The following is a 19,471-nucleotide window of genomic DNA, read 5'->3' as shown; positions in this document are numbered from 1 at the left end:
TCCAGGCAGCTTGGGAATCACACGGTTTGTTTTTCAATTTCTGCATTTCAAAATGGGATATTCCCATCATGTGCTTCTGTTTCTAGGAATTTCATGTAAAGGAAATTAAGAGAGACTGATACATATTTCTAGATAATGGCTCTAATATTAATGAGCTCAGGATTCTAGTGTTTAACCAATACGTACCTTTTTTCCCAACATGGCATATTTTGGAAAAAATGTTTGCAGAGTGAGAACAGTTTTTACAAGCTACGGAATATTATGTAAGTATTTTAAATAAACAGAAATAGTGTTAATAAAAATTTTAGAAGTTGGGATTTAAAATTCTCTTCCCCACATATTCTCCTATGGAATATAAACTACACGAGACATTTTTATTAAGAGGTAACATATTACATTTAGTCAAAAAGGTGATAAAGCTTGACATTTATATTAAGGAATATTTCTTGGTTTCACTTTAGCGGCATCATCAGATGGATCATGGGGGGGAGGGGGAGGGGCCAGTGTACAACCATTTCGGTTTAGCAAGGAATCCTGAATGCACCATTTTGTGGCACCACAGGAATGAAGGGCTCATTTTCCACTAGTGGATGCAACTCTGAAGGGGTGATGAAATAAGGACTTTGATTGAAGGAGGGAAAGAGAAGTAAAGGTGCTTATGAAGGAGTTCCAGAATGTCCACAACAGTTGCTAGTTAGTCCTGTCTCCTGCTTTGGGGTGGTCATCTCTCTGCTCCTAATTTCCTTCTCTCTCTCTCTCTCTCTCTCTCTCTCTCTCTCTCTCCATGCTGGGGTGAGGGAGAGGGCAGAAGGATGGCAGTGGAGCAACTAGGCCTTCCAAGACCACATGGGTCCTTCTGAATAGGGGGGAGGTGGATAATGTGAAAGGGATAATAAAAGAAAACTTCATTCTATGGGGAGGAAAAAGGCAGAAGGCTGGAAAAGAACCCTTGGCAGAAAAATGCCTATTTCTTCAGATAGAAAATGACAAGGGGTTGCCTAGAGACTCTAAGGGCCCCTTGGATCTAAATCCTGTGGCTCCCCTCTCAGTTCTTATAATGGATAAAGTGGGCCTAGTGGAACTGTGTCTTCATAGTCTCTCAAACATCAAAATTCAATGAAATGGGACACCACTATTGTGTCTAAAATATAACCAAAGATAAAAGTTATTTACTGAAAATCCAATGAATTAATAAACTATGCTGCTTCCACTAAGTGACAGACACTTTTATGGGTAACTTGAGGTTACATTAATAAAAATAAGCTTCATATGTCTGTTCAATAGGGGCTATAAAATTATGTATTTCTTAAAAAAAAATTGGATAGCAACAGTACCTGTGCTCAAAGAAGGAGCCTGATTCTCAGTAGTTTATTAAAACAGGAAAAAGCCTCTAAAGTACGTTTATGACCCTTTGTGTAAGTAACGTTTACATAATTTAAACAATTCTTCAGCTTTGCTGCCCCATCTGCCCAAGGCCCCGAAGTCCCTCCCGTCTCCAAAAGGAAGCAGGGCGAGCCATAAGGTCTCACGGAGCCGCAGAGTTAATGGCATGTATCATTTACATTGAGGGCATGGCATGTTTGCAAACGGGCTCACCACTGAGTGATGAAATGTACAAATGGCTCGGAGAACTCTCCAACCGGAAGGACGGGTGAATCCTGGGATGGAGGAAAAACAAGTCACCAAAAGTCACAACAATTCCTTTTCTTTATACCCTCCACCCCCAATCCCAAAGGAGCATATAAAGATGAATATATAACAAGGATTCACCACCATGTGGAAAGGAAAATAAGGCCTCATCCAATTAAAAAAACAGTCTACGCTCTCTTCCACATGTTTACGTAAAAAATGCCAAATTTAAAGCCATACACATTTTACCATGGTGAGAAACATGAGAGCAAAGAGGGAAGGGAGGTGAAAAAAGGACAATGATAGCCACAGGGTAGGAAAGAAGGTACGAAAGTGTAAATGAGAAATTAATGATTATTTAAGTAACACACAAATGGTCTTGTAATTAACAAAGAGCTGTGAAATTATTCTTGTGTTGACCTTTGTTTCTTTTACTGGGTTTGCTATTTACACTTTTCTTTTTATTTACATTTATTAGTATATACAGCTGCTCTTAACTGCTTGCCCCTAACTGAATCACGTGTGTCAGAGTTGGGTTTGTTTTTTTATTTTTCACTTTAATAGAAAAGCTTTTTATACGGGAAGCCATTTCCTGAAAAGGAATTTCAGCCTATTTGCCAGTCTAGGCAAACTCATCATATGAGAAAGCCAGTGAATTAAGGACACAATGAAAAACGCCCACCTTGCCCACGAACAGAACTAGGATGGAGGTGGCAGTCACTCAAGAGAGCAGAAAACTACACAGCAACAAACGACAACTACCATGTAACACAGGGAGCAAACCCCATTACCATTTGCAAAAGAAGGCTTTAAGAATTTAGGAGTTTTTTCAAGAATGACAGAGAGAGCCACTGTGTTTATAGTGTAACGGCTCAGAATGTAATGAAATTACACTGCAGAGTACTTTAACAGTCATCTCATTAGACCTACAGTTGGAACAAGAGAGCCACATAAAGTAGGCAGCTGCAAATGACTCCATTCTCATCTATTCTCATTTGCTATTAAAAATACCTTTCGGCGGCTCTTTTCCTCCCTGACATCCCTACACAAAGTGCCCTGCAAAGTATGATACATGCACCTATTTAAATTAACAAAGGAATGACTTATTTTAATCTCACTGTGCTTTGGAGTGCTTTGGCCATTTGGATGAGCAATATATCATTACATACAACCTTCCAGCGCTGCAGGCAAGAAACTCAGAGCATGCAGCATTTGGTGGGAGCCAAATTTCTCTAGCACACAACTGTGTCAAATGCATGCATGTATTCATTATTGAGAACAAGAGGAAATAGCTTTGATGTAGTGGAAAAAAGAAGATGATAAAAGCACCTCTGCAATATGCGTGTCATTATCAATGGTGGCAGATAGATACAACTGCACAGCCTCCTATGTGATTAGTAAATATACATATAATTGCTGTGGCCAATTATCAGAAAAATGAGATCGGTAATTACAAGACAGAAAATTAACTAGAACTCTTATTAAGGCTTTGTTTCCAAATCAAACAATTGGAAACTACCGGAAAATACAATTAAATCAAAGGGAACTGAGGGGGTCAAAGGAGCCAAAAAAAATAATCCCAAAGTTAAAAAAAAAAGGAATGTGAACCAAATGTTTCTTAGTTTTTGCATATCTGTCCTCTTTGAATTAACATTATTTGTCCAGAAGAGGGGAAGGTTAGTAATTGTAAACTTAAAATTCTCATCAATAGAGAAAGGCTTCCAAGAGGAAAGGAAAACAAAGGAAAATGGGAGTGAAATAAAGTCTTGCCAAGTTCAAAGAATTACATGCAGGCATTACATAGAGAGGACGTGAAAGAGGGTGGGGGGGCGATGAAATAGTCTGCTCAAAAGAAACAAGGCACGCAGTTAACATGACAAGGCCTCGATAAAGGTATTATAAAATGGTCACAGAAGTCCTATCGGTTTGAAGAGCAAAAATAAAACATGGTATCAATTTCAGCCCAGTCTGTTTTAGGAAAGCCATATATATCACCAAGCCTGCAAGATTCTACGAGGCCCAGTTCAAGAGATGACATTTTACTGTCTCAAACACTATTAGTAAAAAGACAGTTCAAAGTCTGAGGTACAAAAATTATGGACTCTAATCAGGTAGTTAGTTTTCTAAGTCATTCCTTTCTGAAATTTTTTTGGAGGCTGTAGTACTGGAAGTGTCTGAGTAGTAGCTGCTTTAAAATGAATGTTTAGGAAAATAAAAGCCTACTGTCTTTAATGTGGCTGAATATTTACCAAGATGGTTAAAATTCTAGACTGGTTTTATACAAAGATCCTGGTATAAAACGTGATGCTAATGTGGGCCTCATTTCAAAGTATGATACCAAGAGTAAATTAATGAATTATAGACTAGGCAACTTGATGAAGACGTCATTTTAACGTGGATGAGAAACAAAACGAGGAAACTGTGACATCCTTGCATGGGTAGTTAATTTTATTTAAGACCTGATATTGTAGCCTGTTAAGTTCCTCATAATATAAAACTAAGGAACCCTGGGTGGTACCCATGAATAATTTATTTCACTTGTGAAAATGCCAGCCCAAGTCGACTCTGCAGAACCACAGAGAGTGGATTCTCATCTCAGTGGTGCCTGGAAAGAATCAGTCATCAAAGATGTGGGGGGAAATTCTAATCTCACAAGCATAATGCTAGATATTTCTTTTCATTAAAATCCACGTCTCCTGTGTATCTCAGAGGAGAATTTTCTGAGATACAGAAGACTGACTAGTGGGGGGCGGGTTCAGAATGCCACACGCAAACACGGGGTGGGGGAGTCCTCTGAGAGCCTCCAACTCCACAGAGGCAGGCAGGCTGTCAACAATCCAGAGAAGGCAAACGAACAGACCTGACAGCATTCCCCAAGCTGGAGGATTTTTAAGTATACCTTTCTCACTTTTAAGCAAGCAAAATTAGAAGTTAGTTTAGATCAGGATGTAAAAAATCTCCGAGACTCGGACCTATTTCGTTATCTAATTCCAACCTGTGCGAAGGAGGAAAGGAGGCTCACAGTAAAGCCACTCCAGCATCGCCGTGGCACCCAGGGAGGGAAAGTAGCCACTCACTGTGGGGTTAGAGCGAGACAGAACCATGCCCAGGGGTTCGGAGGATCTCGTAAAGTCACTGCTGCTACTTATCAGAAATGTTCTCTGTGGAACACGGGTTCAGGCAAGATGAAGAAAAAATACATTTCAAAAATGTAAACACAAATTAGAGAAGCAGTGACACCAGCAACTCTCAGTATTGGCTGAAATGGACTCTAAATTGTTAATAAAAGTCACTCTCTTTAAGACCCTGGGTGCCATACTTCACCTTGAGGGCTTTTGGGGGGATACTTTTCTTTTGAACTTCTAAGCATGGAGGTATGGAACGAAACAGAGGACACAACCTTAACCAAAAACCTTGACCTGAGATTCCGGTCCTGAATCAACTTTAGCGTCCTGCTAAGGGAAACAGGCTGAATTCTGTTACGGAGCAGGCAACCGTTATATAACAACAGCTGCTGCAGCCATTTCAGTAAGCAATTCTGGTCATCACGGAGGACAGTCTCCAAGTCTCAGAGCTTTTGGGAACTACCTCGTCAGCCCCTCCTGCTAAACAACTGGAACACAAGCAGGCAGCACACTAGAGAACGGCGAAGGACGAGAAGAAAGTTTGAGTGATGCCTTTGCCTTGTGAATAATGAACAGTTCAGGAAGGTCAACCCATTACAACAGAAACTGTTTAATTATTAATTATGTGCAATCTATGAGCAAAAGGACAAGTTCAGAATGTTTAATGTATGCTAACTTCAACTGGACTCTCTCTGGGTATTTTGTTATTAGCACGTGTCAGCAAGGTACTCAAGCATAAAAAAAGGTAAGGAGCAGAAAATCCGAGTGTGTGTGTGTGTGTGTGTGTGTATGTGTGTGTGTACCTGCAACAAGGTGGGGGAGGGGAGAAGGAGGTCCAACTCCAACCACAACTGCTGCTGGTTCACCTGCAGAGTAAGTGTGCCAAAAGTACACTTTGTGATCTTGAGAGCAGGCAAGTAAGTTGGATACTCCAAATAAAGAAAACATAAATGAGAAAAATGCTTTTGAAATGACTTACTTAAAAGGGAAATCATTATTTTAAAGGCATAGGTTTTTTTTTTTAAGCCATGTTGTTTCTTGGCTTTAAAGAATCGGTGTCATTAATGTTCAAGCACATGCTAGCATGCACACACACACACAAGTGCATGTAAAACTGCTATAATCTGAATAAATTCAGTGGATGGTATCATGCCAATTTCCTGGTTGTGATATTGTACTATACTTATAAACTGTTACCATTGGGTGAAACTGGGTGAAGGGTACATAGGATCTTTCCATATTATTTCTCACAACTGCTTGTGAATCTAAAATAATGTCAAGGGCTTCCCTGGTGGCACAGTGGTTAAGAATCTGCCTACCAATGCAGGGGACACAGGTTCGAGCCCTGGCCTGGGAAGATCACACATGCTGTGGAGCAACTAAGCCCGTGCGCCACAACTACTGAGCCTGAGCTCTAGAGCCCGTGAGCCACAACTACTGAGCCCACGTGCCACAACTAGTGAAGCCTGCGTGCCTAGAGCCCGTGCTCCACAACAAGAGAAAGCCACGACAATGAGAAGCCCGTGCACCGCAATGAAGAGTAGCCCCCGCTCACCTCAACTAGAGAAAGCCCGCGCACAGCAACGAAGACCCAACACAGCCAAAATAAAATAAATGAATAAATAAATAAATAAAATAAAATGATGTCAAAATAGGAAGTTTAAAAGTAAAAGGGTAAGGAGCTATTTTTGTTTAAACTCATGAGGTCCAGATTTTTAGCAGAGCTCTGCTTTGAATAATGGAGAAGCCTGGCATAACTATTTAACTGGAAAAAAGTTGAGGGGCCTTTGCTTTACAAATATACCTGAGGATTTAATTTTTGCCTTTAATTCATAATTAAAGATGACAATGGAACCTGACAATGATGTGGTGGTTAATTCAGACACTAATAGGGCATAGACACAAAATGCTGTATAAAAATGATACAATCATTCATTAGTTATTTATTGCTTCACTCATTCAACAATTTTCTTGACCATCTACCATGTCAAAGGCACTGGGCTGGCATTGTGGGATGACTGATACTTGATCCATAGCCTGGAAGAATTTGTGTGTTGTTCAGAGGGGTAAGACATGCAGCCCTAAGAGTGATGGGGAAGAAACTTATTGTGAGAGTCTGGAGGGCTGTGAGATACCATTTTTGCTCTCCCACTTTCTTCCTTCCTCACTTCCAGAGAGCACCTGGGGGTGAAGGGACCTTGAACATCTTAATCTGTGTCATGTTCCTTTCTCTTTGCAAAACAGACATTCCTTCAAACCAAGCTTTTATACGTATTGGCAGTAAAACGTAAAAAAGATAGAAGGACAACTTCTCAAAAATCTCAAGGTGTTGGCCACACTGGTGAATTCTGAGGTCAGCTGTGCTGTGGTTAGATTAAACCAGGCAAGTTAAGTGAAACGTGGCAATCCTTTTTAACAGTTTTTAACAGCCTATTTCTAGACTTCTTGGTGTCAAGCCATCAAGCCAACACATTAATTAACATTAGAGAATCACCTGCAGTCTAACCAGTACTGAGAGTTATGCTCTAACATTTTAAAAATAAATCTTTTAATTCAAGCCTAATGTTCCTTTGGCCTGGCCCAACAATTTCTGGTCCTACACTCTGGGGTTCATACTAACTGGCACAGCTCTCCTAGATCACTCCACATCTATCTGCAATGCTGGCATTGAAGGTTATTTGTGATTCCAGTGGCTTCACATCAGGCAGGACAGCATTTTGCCTTATCAGATCCCAAATTGTTTTTTGATCCTCCACCGTTCACTGCCTTAGAATAGCATCTTTGTGAGACAACTGGCAGAATCCACAGGACAAATCTGCTCTTGACCGGGGAGGGAACCTTGTTTATTTGGGAAGGACACCAAAAAACAAAAAAAACTGGACTCTTGGGGCTTCCCTGGTGGCACAGTGATTGAGAGTACGCCTGCCGATGCAGGGGACACGGGTTCGTGCCCCGGTCCGGGAAGATCCCACATGCCGCGAAGTGGCTGGGCCCGTGAGCCATGGCCGCTGAGCCTGTGCTCCACAACGGGAGAGGCCGCAACAGTGAGAGGCCCGCGTACCGCAAAAACAAAAACAAAAACAAAACCATGGGAGAACCAGCTATTAGCCAAGTACAACCAGGTGGCTTATAAAAAACACAAAGCGTAAATTAACAGGTCTAAAGGAATCTCTGAAATTTGAGATTATACAGATTTTTTCCTATTTTCTTTTTCTCCTAAATGTTTTGGCAGTTCTTCAGTATTGGGATAAAAGGGAAGAGAAACAAACTTTGTCATTTATGTCAAAACTAACCCTTCATTTTTTGTCATTTAAAAGACTTACATTTACTCAGAGATTTTCTAAACATATGGCAAAGATCTTGGTGTTTCACAAAATTCCTTGAAAACAGGTAGGTGGAGAACTGGAAAATGAATTAATCTCTTAAACCGTATTTGCAATTGCTTGCTTTCCAAAGCCAATGAACATCTTTTTTCTTTTTCTTTTAGGTCTCTCGTTGGTCATAAGCTATAGTGTACAGTATTATTTAGAGGTGCCTATCTGAATGGTACACACACACACACACACACACACACCTGCACACTAACTCCCACATACACCTCCCTTTTCAATGGCTTAGGCAGAGCAGCAAAAAACATGCTTGTCTCATACCAAAGAGATTTCATTTACAAAAGTAAAACCTGTTATTGTCCCCTCTCTCTCTCTCTCTCTGTAGCCTCCCAAGGCATATCTATTGCTTTTTCATAAAACACTGCTGCAAATAATCAAGCATGACCACTGACATCCACGAGATTGAGTTTCAGGAACCATTCAATGAGCTCACCCTCGTGGGAAGCCTCCTGCTCAGGCTAGTCTAAAGGTAATTATTCAGCAATTCCTACCTGTGGTTTTACCTTGTCCCTATATAGTGTTTGAATTTCATACACTGGTAAGGTCAGTTTTTTTCCTCAGGAAAAGTCCAGCTACACATGTTTGGATCCAGGACCTAAATTATAATGTTAATACACACACTGCCATTTCACCAGGTCCTATGTGTAGAAATGCTGATTAAAAGCAATCTTAAAGGTAGGTCAGGGCTTCCCTGGTGGTGCAGTGGTTGAGAGTCCGCCTGCTGATGCAGGGGACACGGGTTCGTGCCCCGGTCCGGGAAGATCCCACATGCCGCTGAGCGGCTGGGCCCGTGAGCCATGGCCGCTGAGCCTGCATGTCCGGAGCCTGTGCTCCGCAACAGGAGAGGCCACAACAGTGAGAGGCCACAACAGTGAGAGGCCCGCGTACCGCAAAAAAAAAAAAAGAGGTTGGTCAACAACTATATTAAACAAAAATGAAAGCAAAATCCAGGAGTGAAAAAGAACCCTTAACAGGCTCCTAAATGAAAGGAATCATTCCTCTTTTCATAGGTGAAGGGTTAACATTGAAACAGCTGAGCTACATCCACATACCATTCAAGGGCAAGAACCTGGCAGGCCCATGTCCTGAAAAATCAACAAGCCATAACACTATCCAGATAGACTCAGGGAACTTGCTGAAATCCAAAGTCCACATCGCCACACTGTGTGTCCTCCTGAATGTTCACTCGACTGTTAGTTAAAATAATTACTGCCATTTGCCACCTGCACAGCCAGTTATGGATACGGGGAAAACAGAACTTCCAGTGGCTGCATGGTGTAGGAGTGTCAGCGGTATTCGCTTACACATTTTTATAAACAAATTCAAAGGCTATGTTGGCTGTGACTCGGAGGCTGAGAATTATACGTGAAATTGTGCCATACCTGGTCCATACAATAAACAGAGAGAAGGGAATTTAAAGCTGGTTAAACTGATGAGATACCACATCAGTTTAAAATCAGTCAATAGGAGAGGAACAAAGAGAGGAACAGGAAGGGAGGAAGGGAGAGGAAGTGGAAAAAAAAATAGAACCACATACTGTGAAATGAACAAGTTCAGTTAGAACGTTCATAAGGATTTGGAAAATCATAATGCCATCTGCTACTCTGGACCTCGGAACATCAGGGACCTCGTGGGCCCAGACGCTTTCATTTCCAGGAGGAAGGAAGGAACTTACACTCCCTGGAATGCTGCCTCCATCCTGGAATGAAGGCAACACTCCAGCCGACCAGTTTGGAATCTCTTTTGAGAACATTTGCACTGTTCACAGACGTGTTTTCCCTGGTTTAGGGAAAATTAACGGCAGGCAAAGTGATTACAGCAACTAGGCAGTGAGGCAGAGCAGTGCCCCAGCCCAAACTGCTGGGTAACTGACCCTGGCATCCCACTTGGGCTCAGGGTGTGTAGGTCCCATCATGGTGGATTAAATGAGCATTGTCCTACGGCTGGATGAGACTTCACAATAGAGCAACACATGTTAAATGACAGCAGCCAAAACTGGCCCCACCAGGCAACTGCCCATTCACAGAAAGCTATTCACAGGCCTTCACCACCAAGAAATTAATTCATTAATAATACATCACGCTTCGTGGACAATTCAAAGAAAACAACACAAAGCTACTTGTCCGATGACTGTCTAAAGATGCAGAATTTTCCCTGGGTTAAAAAAATAAACTCCAAATCTAATTGACTTACTGAGATCAAAATCACAGGGATGTTTATGCTAATATTTTGATTAGTAAAAAGGAAGAAATGGAAAGTGTCTATCCACTGAATTCATTCAGTGCCATAGGAAATAATAAAAATATAGGTTATTTTTTCAGCAGTAGCTAATAAAATCTGACTTTATGGAAATGTATTTATTTATTATGTTTTTGGAACTGTATTTAAAAAATTATTTTTTCCTACTTTAAGTGACTTTATACATTCTTCAGACTATCAGGAAAATTTTTGCTTTTAACTTATTTCTTCTGTTACATTTTTAAAACTTCCTTCTTTCTTTCTCCTTCCTCCCGACAACTCATAAATATGAATTAAATATAATTATAAATGAACAGACAGTAACTTTTGGATTACTGCTGTGTTTTGGTAGAATCTTAATGTCAATTCTAAAGAAACAGTTATTACGAACAGAACAAGTAATTACTAAAGGAATCATGGCCTTAATGCTAACCTATTTTCAATTTTCAAACCAGTCAAACTGCATTAATTTAAACATACTGGACTTTTCAAAGGAGGTATTAGATTTCTAAAGGTTGCCTTACATAAAAGGAGAATATCGGTTTTCAGGATCCCAATTATACATTCCTGACACTATGAGACAGAGGTCTAGTTAACCATATCGCTGGAGGACACGACTATTGTATATCTACTTGTATTAACTTACCAAGTTTCTAATGCCTCCCAGTCATTAACTCATACAAGTTACAAATAACATGAAATCCCACATCATCAATACCCATTTATGCAAGTGGTTAGAGTGTCAGTCACTGTGGTGGGAAGCTCTAGGCATGCACAGGTCACGTCGGACAGCTCAGGCCATCAGGTCTTGTCTCACTTTAAACTACCTGCAGTTAGGTGTTGTGAAGGAAAGAGGCCATCCTAGGATGCTGGGAGCAGGAGGGATGGGGGATGTTCCTTTTATTTTTTTGCTAACTTCAGAAGCCAGAATTATGGCGAAGTCCCTCAGGCAAAAAAATGAATAGATATTATTCCCTCTGGAGCTGGTTGATACCACGTTTTGAATTCCAGGGGGTATTATTAGACAGCCATTTTCCACACCCTCACTCCCCCACCCCCACCCCCAGAAAGCACCTGCTACGTTCACAGCCCAGCAGCTTCTCAGTTAACCAGCCCTCAGTTAACCTGTCCAAGAATGAGTGATTCTGCACGAATGAATTTTTTAAAAGATAACAGTGGTTTAAGAGCCAAACCTTTTGTGTACATAAATCTTTCTAAAAGGAGTCAATCTCCTCCCTGCCAACATGAACAGAATATGCAGAAGAGAATTCAATTATTTCTTAAAGACACGGAGTCATTCTTACAGACAGCGAAAATGAACTGTGTTGCAATATACTTCTGCCCTTGGGGCACGTCTCCAATGCTTTCTAAGTTGTCTACTTTTACAGTTTTAAAAAATAATCTCTTCCTTTGATGCCAAAAAGTTCAGCTGTCACTTTTTGCTTCCATCAAGGACAATTATAGTATAGTAAAAAGAGTCCCATCCTTTGTCCTTCAGTTTCCTCATCTGTAAAACAGAGTGCTGTGGGAAAGCAACATGACATTGGGGAACACTGGGGAAACATTTTATCAACCATAAGGGTTAAGGCTAGACTTCTGAATTTTGATAAAGGACTGTATTTACTAGCTAAGTATCTCCTTGTCATATACTATTACTTTTTGGATTGTTTTTTCTGAGGTCTTAAAAAAAAGAAGTAGTAAGTTCTTACAATTATGTGTAAATTTCATTCAACAAATATTTTTAAGTGACTACTGTTCATTAATTAGGTGCAGTACTAGGAAGATAGAAATAAAAAGCCTGGGAACTTAGAGTCTAGTTGATAAACTTCTTACAACTGGGCCTGAAACAGGAATTGATATAGTTCTGAATGAGGTGCTTGGTGCTGCCCTACGAACTGAATGCTAATTATCTTCTTCCCACGAAGTGTGTGTGTGCCCCAGCTCAGTGACAGTCTGACTGACCAAGCCAAATGCTTCTTCTCTGATCCGACCTCCACCCTCTGCTACATCCAGTTACTCACCAGTTTATTCCATCTCCTGAATACTCTTCAAACATGCTAAGGCTGTCTTAATGGAAAGCCCACGTAATTTCTGATCAGGACCATAAGCACAGTAAGTTCCTAACTGTCCTTCCCATCCACTTTCCACAACCCCATCAGAGTGATTTTTCTGAAACACAAATCTGGTTCTGTTGATCCTCTGCTTAAAACCCTTTCACCTCCCTCCCCTCCATCCCTGCAAATGCCTTCAGGCACAATGTGTAAAGATCCTTCTAAATGTAGCCATTGCCTCATCTCTTTTAATACTTTGCCAAGCACTGCGGCCATACTGAACTCCGCACGGGCCTCAAGTATCTCTGAGGCTAACTCCTACTGGCCCTTTGGGCTTCCCTTCTCTGTGGAGCTCTCTGGTATATTATCACCTCCTTCATTATCTCTCCTCTCTGTGTTTCCCCAGCATCTTGTCCACACTTTTAGTATATGTAGAATTTATATGACTGCAAACATCATTAAATGCCTTGTCATAAATACCCTTTTATGTGAGGGGGTTAAAACGACAGTCACTGTGCTCCTCTGAGAGCTCATTAAGTCTCATGCCACGTATATTGCCTGCAGTTTAGTTTAATATTTATTTACTGTTTACTTATTTATTTATTTTGGCTGTGCCGGGTCTTAGTTGCGACATGCGAACTCTCAGTTGCAGCCATGTGAGATCTGTTCCCCCACCAGGGATTGAACCTGGGCCCCCTGCATTGGGAGCTCGGAGTCTTACCCACTAGGACCACCAGGGAAGTCCCTTCCTGCAGTTTAGTTTAAAGTTATCTACTCATATATGACTGTTTACTAGCCTGTCTCCCTGACTAGAGTAGAAACTCTTTAATGGTGGCAACTGTATCTTACTCACTCCCTATTCCCCAGTACCTAGCTTTGGGATTAATACAGGTTTACAGAATGATTGTTTGGGCTATAATCGGTGGTTTTCAAATTATAATCTGTGGAACTCTAAGGACTTTTATGTGGGTGCCATGAGTGGGATGGGGACAGGGTAGAGATCTAAGTTTCCTATCCTTTGATCAAACCAGAAAGGCCTCAAAGTCCAAAAAAAATTTTTTTTAACTTTTGTGTGTCAAAGGACACCATCAAGAAAGTTAAAGTCAATCCACAGAATGGGAGAAGAAAATGTAGAGTCTAGTATCCAGAATACATAAAGAACTCTAGGCACTTCCCTGGTGGTCCAGTGGTTAAGAGTCCGCCTTCCAATGCAGGGGACATGGGTTTGATCCCTGGTCGGGGAACTAAGATCCCACATGCCGCGGGGCAACTAAGCCCGTGCTCTGGAGTCCGCGCACCACAACTAGAGAGAAGCCCTTGTGCCGCAATGAAAGATCCCGCGTGCCACAACAAAGACACGACGCAAATAATAAATTAATTAATAAGAAAAGAACTCTAACAACTCAAAACTAATAATTAAAAAGGAAAAACCAATTTAAAAATAGAAAACGCATTTGAACAGAATTTAAAAGAAAATATTCAAACGATCAATAAACACATGAAAATACGCTCAACATCATTAATCATAAGGGAAATGCAAATCAAAACCACAATGAGAGACTACTTTACATCCATTAGGATGACTACAATTCAAAGGAAAAAAAACCCCAGAAAATAACAAGTGTTGGCAAGTATGTGGAGAAATCTGAAATCTCGTAAATTACTGATGGGAATGTAACATGGTGCAGTTGCTGTGAAATACAGTTTGAAAGTTCATCAAAAAGTTAAACACAGGGGCTTCCCTGGGGGCGCAGTGGTTAAGAATCCGCCTGCCAGTGCAGGGGTCACAGGTTCGAGCCCTGGTCTGGGAAGATCCCACATGCTGCAATTAGGCCCGTGCGCCACAACTACTGAGCCTGTGCTCTAGAGCCCATAAGCCACAACTACTGAGCCCGCGTGTCACAACTGCTGAAGCCTGCACGCCTAGAGCCCGTGCTCCACAACGAGAGGCCACTGCAATGAGAAGCCCGCGCACTGCAACGAAGAGTAGCGCCTGCTCGCTGCAGCTAGAGAAAGCCCACGTGCAGCAACGAAGACCCAACACAGCCAAAAATAAATAAATTTATTTAAAAAACAATTAAACACAGAATTTTCATATGACCCAGAAATTCCACTACTAGGTGTATATATCCAAGAGAATTGAAAACAAAACATACATCCACATAAAAACTAGTACACAAATGTTCACAGCAACATTTTTCATAATAGTCAGAAAGTGGAAACACCCCAAATGTTAATCAACTGATGAACAGATAAACAAAAATGTGGTATATCCATACAATGGAATATTATTTGACCATAAATATATATGAAGTACTGATAAATACAACAACATGGATATACCTTGGAAACATTATGTTAAATGAAAGAAACCAAACACAAAACACCAGATATTGCATGGTCCAATTTATATGAAATGTCCACAGTAGGGAAATCCATAGAGACAGAAAGTAGATTAGCTAGTGGTTGCCAGGATTGGAGGGGAGAGAGAAGCTAGGAGTTACTGTTAACAGGTACTGGGTTTCTTTATGAAGTGATGGAAATGTTCTGGAACTGAGCTGTATAATTTATAAGAGTGAATTTTATGTTATGTAAATTATACTTAAATAAAAATGTCAAAGTAAAAAATAGAAATAAGTTTCTCTGTGATGATCTTTGAAATTAGCAGTCCTTTTCAGCTGGATAGAATGGGCCTCAGCAGAAGAAAAGACAAACTTAGACCACATGCTATTTTCTGTAGGATTAGCCCTGCTAGAAAAAAAATTCCTATTTTAATTTACTTCAAGGAGCGTCTGCTTGAGCCATGATCTCTACTAGGTGTGGGGATAAATCCCTGTGCTGGATGACTTCATGATACAGTGGGAGACAAACTCACAAACTAAATTTGATTCCATATGATTAACAATAATAAAGCTTTGTAAACATGCTGTGCTGAATTATGCCTAGCACTGGGTGGGCATGGGGCAGGATGGAAGAAATGGGAAGGTAACAGAGACAGCTTCAAAGAGGACATCACATTTGAGCTGAGCCTTGGAGAACACTTAGGCATTTACAAAGTAAAAAACGGGAGGCCGTTCCAGGCAGAGTGAGGAACACAGCCCTAAGTATGAAAGTGTGGGGCAGCCATCAAGACTAATGATGGACCCAAAGTGAGGCTGAAAAAAACATGGGTGTGAATCTAAAATGCTGTGCTAGGAGGTTCAGACATTACCCTACAGGCAGGGTTTGGCCGGTTGAGATCTGTATTTTTTAAAAGATAATCCTGTGGAGGTAGGGTGGTAGGAGAAACAAGGCAGAGAGAAAAGCTTAGAAGCTTGTTATGGTTATATGTGGTTATAAAGCAGACTCTTCTCTCCATTTTCTTCTCCTTTCCCAGTCCTCTCTTTTCTCACCCCCTTCTTCAGGTATCACCCTCTTCTAGAACAGAGATGTCAGCCGCCTCTCAGTTTGCCCAGCTCATGTGGAAGTGTCTAGCTGTGTGATTAACCTCCATACTCTTCTTTACTAAGCTGCCAGGTGGGGGTTAGCATCAAACACTGCTTCCTTCCAGCACTGGACATGTTTGCTGGCACTGCTAGAAAACATCAGAGGAGCCAGGTCTAAGAGAAGAGTCCACATGAAGCCTCTTGTGAGCTCAGGAGTTTCGTGGCGTGGATGATGCCCCCATTCGTGACTCTTTTTAGCACCACTGTAATGATGTGCATATGCCAGCCAGGGTAGATAAGTAAATAGTGGAGGCTCTCTTATGTCTCAATTAAATTGTATGATTAAATAGAGTCATAAAAGCTCACAGAAGACAAAGCCTTTTTTTTTTTTTTTTTTTTTTGCGGTACGCGGGCCTCTCACTGCTGTGGCCTCTCCCGTTGCGGAGCACAGGCTCCGGACGCGCAGGCTCAGCGGCCATGGCTCACGGGCCTAGCTGCTCAGCGGCATGTGGGATCTTCCCGGACCGGGGCACGAACCCGTGTCCCCTGCATCGGCAGGCGGACTCTCAACCACTGTGCCACCAGGGAAGCCCAAGACAAAGCCTTTTATAAACGGAATTTTGTAATGATGGGCTATTAAATATGTTTTGGACCAAGAGAGCCTGTTCCCATCTTAAGCAAGCCCACTTTACTCCTCCTCATCATTGAGGACCCAAGGCCAGGCCCCAGAACAACACCCCCCCAGCCCCCTCACTCCAACCTCTTCTTGCCCATCACTCAGCTGGCCACTTCCTTTCCATCGTCCTCTCCCCTATCCCCACTGTGACCTTCCTATCAATCCTTTTCAAGCTACACACCTTACAGGGAAAGCCATCATCTCCCCTACCTTCCAGACTGGGGCACAAAGGTCCTCCTCTTAAAGCCGTGATTTGCCCTGGCTCTAGCTGTCTATTGGCCTGGAACCCTGGCATTGTTACAGTGATTCCATTATCCTGACGGTGTCATATCCAAGAAACTGTTACTTAATCTAAGGTCACAGATTTATACCGATATTTCCTTTTAAGAGTTTCAGTCTTAGCTGTGAAACACTTACATTTAGGTCTTTGATCCACTTTGAGTTAGTTTTTGTATATGACGTGAAAAAAATTCATTCTTCTGCATGTGGATCTCCAACTGCTCCAGCATCATTTGTTGAAAAGACTATACTTTCACCATTAACGGGTCTTGGCATCCTCATCAGAAAACAACTGACCATGGACATATGGGTGTATTTCTGGACTCTCAATTCCATTTTCCATGTCTATCCTTATGCCAGAACCACACTATTGATTACTGTATTGATTGATTGATTGATTACTGTAACTTTGTAATACATTCTGCAACCAGGAAACCTGAACCCTTTGTTCTTTTTTCCCCAAGATTGTTTTGGCTACTCTGACTCCTTTGCATTTCCATATGAATTTTGGGATCAACTCATCCATTTCTGCAAAAGAGCCCACTGGGGTTGTGACAGGGATTGCACTGAATCTGTAGACCAATTTGGGGAGCGCTGCCACCTTAACAATATTAAGTCTTCCATTCCAAGAATGTGGGATGTTTTTCTGTTTATTTAAGTCTTTAATTTCTTTCAAAGATGTTTTATAATTTTCAGTGTATAAGTTTTCCACTTCGTTTGTTAGACTTATTCCTAAGTATTTTATTCTTTTTGATGCTAACTGTAACTTGAAGTGTTTTCTTAATTTCACTTTTGAATTATTCATTTTGGGTTACTAATATATAGAATTACAACTGATTTTGTGTTTTGATTTTATATCCTATCATTTAGAAGATACTTCTGATAAGGTATAAAACATGACTTATAGGAATTCCCTTTTTACTGGTAAAAGGAATAAATAAACAGGTGTATAAACCAGGGATTTGTTAATTGTCCTGCTGAACACCTACAGATGTTAGATAGAAATTTATTTTTAGCTATAATATGCTTGAAATACACACACACACACACGCACACGCACACTCAGAGTAATAATCCATTTTTCTGGCTGTCATATCTTAGATAACCTGAACATTCTGAAAACACATCTGTGAACTCAAAAATGATTTGCAAGAAAGTTTCAAGCCCTTCTGTCTGACATTTATCTTTTTCCTTTTTTGACCTTGCAAACTTCTTCTCATCCTGTAAGACCTAGCTTAAATGTCACACCTCCTGATCCACCCCCAGAACAAACCCTCTTCTGGCAGAACAAACCCTCCTGTTTCTGGGTTGTATAGTATGCATCCTATAACGAAGCGTAATTATTCATTTCCATACTCTTATCTTTTCCAAGTCTATGGCCTTCTTGGGGGCAGGTTCAAGGAGGAAGTCCCCACTTCAGTCTTCGCAATTCCCAGCACCTCAATCCACTGATGTCCTGGCTGGCTCCAGCCAGCCTGGGATTTGGTGACTCAGATATCACTGCTCTGTTCCCACCTGCCACATCACCAATGTGGCCAGCCAAACTGGGAGCTCAGGCACTGGGGAGAGCATTAGATGGCTACATAGCCTCCTGAGTCCCAGCACACTGTATTGGCAGAGGATTTGGGACTATGCCTCTGCCTTTCTACCCTGACTCACAAATCTAATCTTCAGTTGACCTGGGAGACTTGCCTGGAAGAACAGTCCTCTCTAGGCTTGAAGGCTGCCCTGAGCATGGCCTGGTCAACTTGGGCTGGCATACAGTGGGCACTTTTGAGGACTCTCTGCTGCATGAATGAACACAAGCCTACTCATTTCACTTCATCAGCCTCAATCTCTCTTCTCAGAGCAGTGGTTTGACCTTACACATACCACTTGGGTATCTGATTTCATTTGATACCTTTAATTTCGCTAGGGTCACCATCAGCAGTGCAAAGACTGAGACAAGATGATCAGATAACTGGGGCAGCCAGTAGTCACTGACAAGAATGAGGAGTGACCATAGAAAACAGAGGTGATCACAAGAGAGAACACAAGAAAAGCACCAAGCAGAGCAGCACACCCATGTAGGGGTCATTTAGTTTGGGAGCAAAAGGCTCTCTACACCTCAAAAAGCCCAAGCATATCACTGAGTGCCAAGGCCAAACACACAAGCAAAATGGCTGGTAAAATTCAATGAAAGAACAAGGCAAGATCCCCACAATTCTATAGCCCTAGAGGGCACCAATACGTCAAAGTTTAGTTCAGTACCATGTTCAAAACAGGGACCTGAGTCATCAAGAAAAGGTTATGATACCTTTTATAAAAGCTTTATATCCATGAAATGATATTGACTATACTTTATCAACAGGCTGCCAAGAACAAATACATTTCAGAAACATTCTTTCTAAAAAATGCAAATTTTCTCACTGATGTCAGAGCTTAAAGTAGTATCAGTTAGCTAGACAGCAAGGGCCACCTCATTCCCCAGTGATATCAGATGGCTAAGGCATCATGGCACGCATAGACACACATCGCTTACAATGAACCCAAGTACTTTACAGCTCAGGTATTCAGGGACTTGGAGAGGGCCTGATTATGAGTTTTACAGTAAGAAGTTCTTTTGAGAGAAGCAATTTTGAGGCAAAGATGGTAGCTCTAAGACAGCACTCAGATCCTG

The 19,471-nt window shown here is 41.4% G+C and overlaps 1 protein-coding gene across 4 annotated transcripts in view; it reads right to left on the bottom strand.

Moving 5' to 3' along the window:
• MAP2K5 (mitogen-activated protein kinase kinase 5) overlaps positions 1 to 19,471 on the bottom strand; it is a 278,521-nt gene that overhangs the window by 37,794 nt on the left and 221,256 nt on the right. For all 4 annotated transcript variants that reach the window (XM_029238396.1, XM_029238395.1, XM_029238397.1 and 1 more), the window contains one exon: positions 1,597 to 1,658. In XM_029238396.1, coding sequence (XP_029094229.1) covers positions 1,597 to 1,658 — 62 coding nt within the window. The remainder of the gene's footprint in view (positions 1 to 1,596; positions 1,659 to 19,471) is intronic.

Source organism: Monodon monoceros, unplaced genomic scaffold (genome assembly GCF_005190385.1).
Source record: "Monodon monoceros isolate NGI ecotype Baffin Bay Population unplaced genomic scaffold, NGI_Narwhal_1 Super_Scaffold_21, whole genome shotgun sequence".
Taxonomy (NCBI): domain Eukaryota; kingdom Metazoa; phylum Chordata; class Mammalia; order Artiodactyla; family Monodontidae; genus Monodon; species Monodon monoceros.
Note: the sequence above shows the minus strand (reverse complement) of the source record. Positions and strands in the feature narration are given on the sequence as shown.